Below are 10,989 nucleotides of genomic sequence, written 5' to 3' on the forward strand. Positions count from 1 at the left end.
TTGTAAAATTAGGAGCAAAATTTCCAAATTCCCCTGTTATCTAGTTGATATATATATATATATATATATATACACATTGCCTCAAAATATGCCAATATCGGTTGGGGTTGTAGATATGTGTCGATATTCCTAACTTCTTTTTTTACCCTTCTCTAGGAGCTTCCATCTTTTTGCTCTCTTTGTGACTCGAACTCACAACCTTAGGGGTTAGAAATGAAGGGCGCCTACCATCCGAACAACTCCCTCTTGTCTCAATATACCAAACTAAAATCACACACTATAAAAAAATTAAAAATAAAAGAACATTCACAATCGCTACTTTTTTTCCACGAATTCCATAAGCTTAATGTCTCCTATTTCATGTTATCAACCACACTGCTGTTCAAGCATCAGAACAAACATCATGAAACTCTTGCTGGTCATTCAGAATTTTAGAAACAGTTTGCAGTATATTTCCTCATTTCCCCATATTATGACAGTTTCAAATGTACAGTTCTTCGATTTGATACACAGAATATGTCATGTTCCATAACACGACATTTCCACATTGCTCATGTACAAGAACGATTCCAGTAAACCCCACCACCTGATATTGTATTAGAGCTGAAAAAGGTTAGAGCCACAAGATAACTCTTACATTTCTGATGTCTACTTGTATAGTTCCAAAAACCTGAAAATAGAACTGCGCACTGTCTATATTACATCCTTTTGAAGTACCCAAAAACAGGGAAAAAGAAGTCCACGATTAATTGAATAAAAGATCATAGAACTTCTATTGCCTAGTGAGGCTGTAATTTGACATGCAATGATGCAAAGATTTGAGGAAGGCTCTTCAAAATCTTGCTTGATTGCGTATGCCGTTGTATGCACCAGCAGCTAGCAAGTAGCCTTCCGTATGAAATTCCAAAAATAACAAATCCCATTCACGCCTTGTTTAGTTACATATTTATCCGAGCAGCTTCAAAGTTGCAGAGAGATATTTTTCAATTCACTTATTCCGAAGGTTACAAGTTATTTTGTGATAAATTTTTCCTTATGAAGGACCTGAGGCTTTAGTTTCAGCCATCTCCAATGATGGAACCACCTTCTGTTTTGTCTTCAAGAAGCTTCTTGCATAAAGGGATCCAAAGACGATAACCTGAAAAAAGAAATCAAACTAGAATACTTTTTTTTTTTCTTTTTTAAAGCAAATTTCAGCTTACAAAAACCAACAGAGAGAGGTTGATGCTTACAGCTCCGATGCATTGCTCCCAGCTCAAAGGATGGCCAAACCACAAGCATGACAGCAAAATGCTCACCAGCTACACAAATTTAATTAGGTACCACAGTTTTAGTTTAGAGGGAAGGAGTCAATTTTTTCAAACTCTCAAAACTATTTCTTAATACCTGTCTTGTGGTCATTATGGTTGCAAAAGTTAGAGCACCAAATGTGCGGATTGTGTAAGAAATAAAAAATTGACTTGCAGTTGCTACCTGCAACCGAAGCACAACATCAGTTTCGTCCTCCCAATTTCTCCATTCCAAAAGCAAAAAAGGAATTGGTTTCTTGATATGCATCTTTCAGTGACAGCAAGGTTTGGTAATACAGATACTTGTGAAACCAGGATAACTGTTTAAGCAAATCAACTCTACCGGGAACTTACAGTTGAAAGCAGAGCAATATCAAAGAAACAATCATGATGGCGAGATACAAAATCTATTGCCATGAGAAGATTGCCTTGCAAAATTAGACCTGCATGAAAAACAGAGAACAGAATCCAGTTAGTATCAAGTCATTGGAATAAAACCTAGATAAACATCAGAAGTAAAAAGAAGCGTGGCACCAAGAGAACCTCATAACAAATAACATTAGTTGATAATTTGACCACTAGTACCTATGGTAAAAACTATTCATAACGAAATAGCAGGGAAGCAGGCATAAAATTAGAAATAACTAGTAGCCTGCATTCTGTTTGGATGTTTCTGCTAGAGTTTAATCCACAATCATGTAAACAGAAGTGCATCATAAATCCTTTATAGCAAATATATTTTGAACTAATTGTGAAAAATTAATTGAGTGCAATGATATCAATACCCAAAAGCTTTTGTAAACTCACAACTCATTCAAAGCCAAACATTACTGAAGATTGGAAGCTAACCAATCAGCATGTGTGTGACAAACTTTAAAAATCATTATTACATTAAAGATTTTTGAGTAAAACATAACCACAATGAGGTACCTAAAATAAAAGCCACACCCTTCCCTCCCATGGTGCACATGAAAAACATAGAGACAACTGGATATATCATGCTCAGTGAGAAGACCCTCGAAACAACGAATGGTTCAGCATATTATCTTCTGGAAATGTAAAGTGAATTTCTCAAATGTCCACCAAATACACACTCAATAGTTGCAAAGGCCTTTTTTAAATGGTACTGTATTCAATAGTTACAAAGGCTTGTTACCCTATTCCAATAAATTAGGTCTTACCGATGAAACTAAGAAGACACGAACAGACTGTTGTATAGAATATTTGATTGTGTATTTCCATATCATAGCCTTTAAAAAGTTTATCCTGGAAAGTACTCGTGAAGCCATCAAACCTGTGAGATCAGAAGACTGATAAAGCTTGTGAACATCCCAGAAAAAATATACAGACACAAACAAACATTCAATTTCCGAGGGAAAAATATCGAGACACTAACAAACATTCACTTTCCTAGGAGTGAATATCAATATAGTGTTGCTCCTTCAACAGATAACAATCTCAACAACTTGAAAAGCAACACTATATCCTGCACAAAACATCAGAAGCATATTGCTACAACTTGAAAAGCAACACTATATCCTGCACAAAACATCAGAAGCATATTGCTACAATCGTTCTTTCAAGAAAAAAAAGAGGCTTCCATTGAAATATTAGTTGTCCCCAAAAACAAGGCAGGGGAAAGAGGGAACAAAACTGAAGAATGTGAAAGTCGCTTAAAATATATTTTCTTTCTGGTGTAAAATTTTGTAGATGTGTTTGTTGTGAGTATTTGATATATATGCAACTCGTGAAAGCTAGGTTATTTCTAATATTTTATTTATGTTAACATCAAAATCTTTCATTCGGACCAGCAACAAATAACCTTTCTTCCATTTGCACTTGGGTGGGGCAAGAGGTGGAGAACCATGATGTTGACCATTCCATTTCACTCAGGACTTTTCACAATTCTACAGTTGACCAATTAATTAGGCTTTAAGGGTTGGACCACAGTATAGAAAAGTAGAATTATCCTATTGGCGGCCGAAAGACATGGAATAAGTTTGAGAATGAGAAATAAGTAAATATGATCCAAATACAATTTTTAAACAGAATTATTTTTTCGACAGTTAAGATTGTGATTGTAGTATGATTGAAAAGGATTCAGTCAATCATTCTTTTGGTGATATAACAGAATAAGTGAGATGATGCAGTGAGAAAGGAAAAGAGAAGCGAACAGTTTGCAAAATTTCAATGCTCAAATATCAGTCAAATTCACACTATGAGATGATAAGTTGAAATCCAATTTTCTACAAGCTCAGGTAACTCAATCTTCTTGAGGAAACAAAGTCTTGACATTTAGCAAATCCAGTTCCGTAACTTTAGCATTTTGTTAATCCAATGACTAAAGGTTTAAAAATGCTGGAAGATTACATGAGTTATAAATCATACCCAAGATAGCCTATCATCAGAGAAACTCCCCAGACTGTGCTTTCCCTTCCTCTATTGAAGGGACTGATGTCACCTGCAGCCTTAAACCAAACACAAAATGGCAAAAGCATTACCAAGTGGAGGAATCGTAGAAGCTAATGTAAGTCCAGAAACTAACAAGCCAAATACAAGCATGCCTATTGGCCAATCCGAAACAAAATTCTTTCAGTAATAAGTTTACTGGAAAAAAGGGATTAAGCAGTAAACAGGAAGTATACATCATTAACGAATTCTGCAAGCTAGAGCTTCTTTCTACATAACTAATCCAGTCCTCTCTACTAGTTGGGGTATTGTAAGCGCTCCAAAAATATACAAAAACATGAATCTTTCAGCGAGCATCAATTTATTTTGAGAATCAGTAAAAACTATGAAAACTTGTCAACTGCTGGTAATTATATACAACAAATGGTTTAGGAGACACAATTAACAAGATAAACCGCAGCATCCACTTTAGATTTTCCAAATCAATCTCATGGCAGTTTTCATTCATTCTAAAAGATGGAGACAAGGAACTAACCATTCTCACAGAGTTGTATGGAGGTATAGCACAACACCTCAGAACTTTGATATTGCTTAACAAGTAGAAAATTTAGTTAAATGATCTTTTGTGAACCAAAATCTGACCTATCATCTAGAGTTACAACCATTCCACAGTGGGCCATGGCATGTGTTCTTTAAACATGGATGGCATATTTCTGTGCTGTTGGAGGTCATAAATAAGAAGCATATTTTAGAATTAAAAAACAAAGCATACAAATTATCTATGGTATTTTAGTTCTTAAAAAAGTTGAATTCCCCAAGTAAGGCCATTATACCTTCTAATTAACTCATGTTCTATGTTAGTTCACATTGACCAACCTTTGGACTAGATTTAACGAAACAGTAGCTCATACACATGAAAACTTCAATATATTTGATTGTTGACACTATTAAAATGAGCAACATAATACATAAACAAGAAAATAACCGTTTCACCCAAGAACATAGTGAAACCATAGTTTAAGAGACATTGTACTCAATGACTGCCCAAATAGCAGGAGTGCTGCAATATCAAAGTGCTTATATCTCAGCTTGTTAGAAGTTTTGATAGGATACTTGGACTTCATGACTCCTCGTGGTGATACTAAGTTACTTATGCAAGACTCAAGGGCTCAACCATGTTTGCTAGCAGTCTCTTCTAGATAGCCAGAAAACTATGGCCTTGAGATTTTCAACTTGATGACCCTTATAACAACAACATACCCAGAAATATCCCACAACTTGATGACCATTATGCTCAACAAAAAAAGGAAAGCATTGGGGCACCATTGTGCAGTTGTCAATAGTGGGAACAACAAGTTTAGCTTCAGGAAAGATTCAACTTAGGGGTCAGGCCTTCTGGGTAATTTCATCGTTAATAGGAAAAAAGACTACAATCTGAAACTTGAGTTTATTGAAACTTAGGTATCCAATTCAATTGTTGGATTTTCCAACTGCTTCAGAGACTAGTTAAGTAGTGCAACATAAGTTTGGATACATGTATACTTCAATTTTCCCAACAACCTCGTTAACTAAAATGTAGAAATTCTCATACTCAACTCAGGACGCAATTCAGATCTTTCAGAAAGATTTACGAAGAATGATCTTCTTTGTATTTTTTGGTTGATTTGGAGGGAAAAATTAGTAGCATTTGAGGGTGTGGAAACCCTTTGTGGATTTTTTTGACTTGTCTCCCCACCGCCAAAAAAGGAAAAAGGAAAAAGATATATGAAAGAGTAAGCAGCAGGTAGATATAATCAAAAGTGAGAGGTTGAATAAAAGAAATCATTTTTTGAATTTGAAATTAAATGCATAACATGATCTCATGTGGATGACTGACTGATTCAGCAGGAGGTGCTTTGAACATCAACAGTCAACGGACGCATCATCATCTTAAATTGGTTTAAGGTTTTTTGTGTTTTGTACTGAATGAACATGGAAAAGCATGAGATCATTCAGCAGTTCTTAAAGATAATTGAAGACAGTTTCAGTAATGAAAAAATGATGCCATGGTGTGACATCAAAAACTCAATCATTTATAAAAGATTTTTTCAACATGTAAACATCATTTATGAATGTTTGACATGATCAATATATTTTGAAAAACGGTTCTTGAAATAATTTGAGAAAGTAGCAATTTGTATAATATCCAACAGGAAATTCAAAACAAGATATTAGTAATACCTGATACAGAATAAATAATGAACAACCCAGGGTTACTAGGAATGCCAAAATATAGTCCTGTCCTTGGTACTTCTTTTGCATAATGATAGCACCCCAGATCTGCATCAGCACAAAAGAAAAAGAGAAAACAACATCAACTAGAAAGGACAGTTAAATAATTACGATTTGTCTAACACAAGAACATTGTAAACAAGACGATATCTAATTATCAGATGCCTTAAAGAAAATTATTCAAACAGACTTGTCCAGTATCTGCGACAAAAGGGTTCTTGGTTTGCTTTATTATGTCTAATATGACACACAACCTAGCAAATTCCAATAGTTTTAGTGTTGCAATAAACTTCAGTAACATAACTTTTAACCAGACAGTTGGATTTCCATAAGAATGAGTAAATTTCAAGAAATAATAAACGCAAAGGATTTTCAAAGCAGACTACTATGATATCATGGCTGTGATTAATTCCAAACAAAATGCTTTGGCTAAGCCTAAAAATAGCAATACCACAACTCAAACGCATGCAATAGAGCTTTATTCATGCACATACTAGAGAAGTCCAGACCAAGAGGAATTGCATGCAGTAGTTACTAAGCAATTACAACAATCTATCCAGTAACTTAACTTACCATCACAGGTATCATCTTGGCACATTTTGCCAGGGTTTGAACAGGAAAGCTAACGTACTTGAGAGCCTGAAGAAAGAATTCATCACAATAGCAAGTGCTTTGTTATAGGACAAGTTGATAAATCTTCTAACGCTTTTAACTCATTTTTCAGTTCCTTCTCCAAATGTTCTTAGTTTACCTCATACTGACAAGTAGTTGTAAGGATGTTAGAAACAGAAACAACACCATATTTATAGAGTGGAGCTACTGGGTCCAAGGCCTTCTTACTTGCCTGAAAATTAGGGGGGGGGGGGGATGAAAGGAGCAAAATGTTAACTGTTCTTACAAGATTCCTAGGAATAATAAGTAAATCAGATTACAGAAAACCGAAGAATATTTGAAGTACTATAGAAGCCTTCTGCTCTTAATACACAAAAGAAAGTAGATGAACTAAGCCAGGAATCATTCCACTACCAGTAAACCTCCGGCAGAGACAGCAGAGGTGGTAATCCGATTGCAAAAGACAAGAAACAATGAGTATGAAAAGAATTCTTTGTTCGGTCCATAGGGAACTCTCATGATCTTTTCCTGCAGGTACAAATTCCATCACCATGTTAAAGATGGAAAATACATATTATTGTATATACGAGAAGCAAAGATGTTTTATTTTAACAGTACATAATGGAAAGAAGCGTCAAGTACTGCAGAACATATATATAGGCGGATGGTTAAACAGGCACTTTCACCACAGAAAGAAATTGAAAAAAAAAGAGACAGAAAATGAACATATGATTGGCTACGGAGATTCCTTTTTTAAAATTAAACCACATTTTCACTTAAGAAAGAAGCTTCGGGGAAGGGGGGGTCAATCGAGGAATTAGATCTTAAAGTGGTCATCATAACAGTTTGCTTTTTACAAGGTACTGTGAGTCTCTAGTTAAATAAAAGCAAAACTCTATAAAGTGTTAAAATGACAAGCAACTAGGAAGCAATGAATTGTGCATACCTTTAGTACCCACTACCCACCATGCTGAACAGAAAAGAAAAAACATGAGCCATATGATAGTGCCTTAAACTTACAGCTGGATTTTACCAAAATTGAGCTCTTAATCAACTTATGGAAAATATACAAATTGCTATTACATGTGTAGACAGTTTCTCCTAGCAGGGTTGAGAAATTCATAGCATCAAGTTATGGTATGAAATTAAGTAGGTAGGCTTCAATTCCGCAAGAGTGGACTGTAGAAGATAATTGTTCGCGAGAACATGTGATTTACTCCCCACCTTTGGGATTACACTGGGTATGCTGCTGTTGTTGTTGTTGAGGACATGTGATTTACTGACTCGTTTTGTGCATATTATTTGTAAACTGCCTGAGACGCAACACTACTGCAAGATGCGGACCCACGGAATGATACACAATATCTATATCAATTAATCAACAATGTCAATCCCAAACTAGTTGAGGTTGACTAGATGAGTTCTATGTCCAAGAACAAAAGATTCATCATACTTGGAGTATTTTTACGCTAGTCATCAACCTACAATAGCCTCCACTTTAATCTAGGCATTGGACGGACTTTGCTGGAGTCCAATGAGTAAAGCATAAATGACACTATAAATGGTCAGGCATCAGCTCATAGATGAGCAGTATGCCAAGGTTCTTGTTGCCCGAGCCACTAAATTATGGACATATGTTGAACGACACTTAGATTATGCATTAAATTTATTATATATGAGCACTAAAATTCTCTACAAATAAAACCTTGAGTTTTTCTTTTGTGCATATTTTGTTTTTGGCCTGCTCAAAAAAAACGTATGTTCTCTTCTTCTCCACCTTTCCTCCCTTTCCTGTAAGGAGCTCCTACACTGTGGCGGCTGGTTTTAGTCTCAAAATACATAAAATCAGATGTGAGTTGACCCATGTCCAACAAGGATCTCATATCTAAACTTGTGTCGTATCATGTCCAGTACTGAAGTGGCCTATCGAATGGGACATTGTTAATATCGAATGATGTAAGAATATCAAGCTAAAAGGAAGACCAGGGCTCAGGCTTTGCTCTAGTAATTCCAGTCTCATAATCTTTACTCTTTAGATTGATCTGATGAGAGAATAAATTCCCTCAATGAAACGCCTTTACATGTCTTGAGATGGTGATTTCAATAGCTTAAGTTTAGTAAACCTACCAAATAAGCACTTATTTTATGAAATACTTTCTCCGCAAACAAAAATGGCTGACAACGTTATACAATCCAAAAATATGTATGCATTCAGATGAAGAAAGTGAAGCAGCTCAAACTATACTAATATGTATAGGTGATTCGGCGAATTTTTTGGAAGGATTTTTTTTATATTTTATTTTATTAAGTGAGTTCACATGTATACTTCTTGTATTGTGAGTCATCCCCTCCTTTACTGCAATATTACTTCCTCATCAAAAGAAAAGTTCTTTGTAACTGTGCTTGTCCTAGGTAATCTTCATATCTTACAGCTTTCCCTGTTAAATCTTTAGGGTCCTCACCATAAGCACAGATCTTTTTTTGATAAAGAGACCATTAAGCACAAATCTTGAACAGAAGTACACAACAAACATTTAGATTTGCATTTTCGCACAATTTCAGAATAAATCTCCAATTGAAATTCTTAATATTAAATAGTTATGACTGATGATACATTTATCCTGTTATATCATGCAAAAGATTTTAGTTACTTGTCTTGGTTGCATAGAGGATCAAGATATCATAACAGCTGAAAACTAGTCATGAGAGAAGAAGTTATAAAAAAGCTCAACCTAATCACTCAAAAGCCCAGTCAAACAGATGAAAGCATCATTAGAAAGAACCATACATTACAAATAAAACAAACATTCAAATGTCTTAGTGTTTGTTTTTTGAAATGGTATGTATTCATTCAAATGTCTTAGTATTAACAAACCAAAAGCTCATTAGACAAGAAATTTCTACACTCCTTTTACCCCAAGTACCAAATCTATTTCACCTTTTCCCTTTTTCCCAAACTGCAAAAAACTTTAGCATTACCAAATTCAAGGCGGTTAGAGCTTCCTGCACTTCTCCACACACATCACAAAAGGCAGTTACTTTTCCTTTTTTCTTTTCAAGTATGAAATAGATAAATATCAAACTTTTATTTAGCGAAAAAGATATACAAATATTAAAATTCTAATGGTTTCTCCTCGTTTTATTTTAGGCAGCATACAGTCACAAAAATCTTTACTCCTAAACCCTTCAACTGTTATATTAGCTTCACCTATCAAAACAAGAACACCAAGCAAGTCCTTTTCTAAAGCTACAGAGATGTATAACGCATACAAGTTCTAGTAACTGTGCTTGTTATTAACAAAAATACTAGGTGATTTCTTTCTATCTATCCTGGCATTGGTACGTATTGCTATCGGAGGTGACCTTTATCCAATGGAATTAATAGGGTTGTGTGAAAGTTGACGCAGACACTGCGGTTATCAAACAAAATAACTGTTCCTTATTAAGTTTGTATTAATCACCGAAACACTAACACACACTGAAGATCATGATGCAGTAGAAGCAGGCAAGCAGCACACCTGTAAGATGCCATAAATGACGAGAGTAGACATGATTCCAACCACCGCAAAAGTTCCTTTGGCTATCTTGTTCTCCTTCAACGGCAACGACGGTGGCTCCGCCATATCCCATCCAATCGCCTCCGCCTCCGCCGCCACCAGCTCTATTTATCAAAACGATTAATAAATAAATTAACCTAACAAAGTTTCCCATGCGCGCGCATATAAATTTATTTATTACAGATGTGTAGAAGCCGGAAATGAGAAATGTGTAGCTAACCTTCAATAAAGTTTCGCCGGAGTTCAAAGCTGTGTTCGCCGGAAAATCAACTCCGATTAGGAGGGAGAAACAGAGTATTTTCAGAACTTGGAAGCTGGAAGAGAATATGAAGATGTCAGGGCAATCGCCGGCTATTTTACGCTTTCCTCTTCTCGTTTTCCATTTTCTATAATTTTGGTATTTTTTGTAAGTTCTCGTACTGTCAGGCCACGTCAGATAGATGGGACCTACTAATTGAGTGATGACGACACTATATGTATTTCAAAATGGAGTTTGATTAAAGGTATTAATTAATTTCAAAATTATATATACTATTATTTATATTACATGAAAATGTTCTTAACATATTAGAAATAATTCAGAAATGTCTTTCTTTCACGGATTAAAAATGCCTTAACGTATAGAAATGGTTCAAAAATATCTTCATTCCACTTATTGGATCAAAAATGTCCTTAATTCAATTAGAAGTGGTTTAAATTTGTCCTCCTTCTACCTAAAAGTATGTTTATCAACTATTAAATACTATTTAATATGCCCGCATTTTGTGCAATATTAATATAGTTTATCAATAAATATACTATTTTTATAACATCAAAATATTTTTTAAATTTTTTTTTAGCCTTCAAATTTG

At 35.0% G+C, this 10,989-nt stretch overlaps 1 protein-coding gene across 1 annotated transcript; it reads right to left on the bottom strand.

Moving 5' to 3' along the window:
* Positions 1–567: 567 nt before the first annotated feature.
* Positions 568–10,530, bottom strand: LOC129903930 (UDP-galactose/UDP-glucose transporter 5B). Its single transcript, XM_055979450.1, has 12 exons — positions 10,359–10,530; positions 10,100–10,242; positions 6,996–7,109; positions 6,721–6,813; positions 6,543–6,608; positions 5,919–6,017; positions 3,678–3,757; positions 2,471–2,583; positions 1,644–1,732; positions 1,387–1,473; positions 1,233–1,301; positions 568–1,138 (listed from the first exon to the last, which is right to left on the bottom strand). The coding sequence occupies exons 2-12, from the start codon at positions 10,202–10,204 to the stop codon at positions 1,034–1,036; spliced, it is 1,020 nt and encodes a 339-aa protein (XP_055835425.1). The 5' UTR covers positions 10,205–10,242; positions 10,359–10,530; the 3' UTR covers positions 568–1,033.
* Positions 10,531–10,989: the final 459 nt, after the last annotated feature.

The sequence above is a fragment of the Solanum dulcamara genome, chromosome 9 (assembly GCF_947179165.1).
Source record: "Solanum dulcamara chromosome 9, daSolDulc1.2, whole genome shotgun sequence".
NCBI lineage: Eukaryota > Viridiplantae > Streptophyta > Magnoliopsida > Solanales > Solanaceae > Solanum > Solanum dulcamara.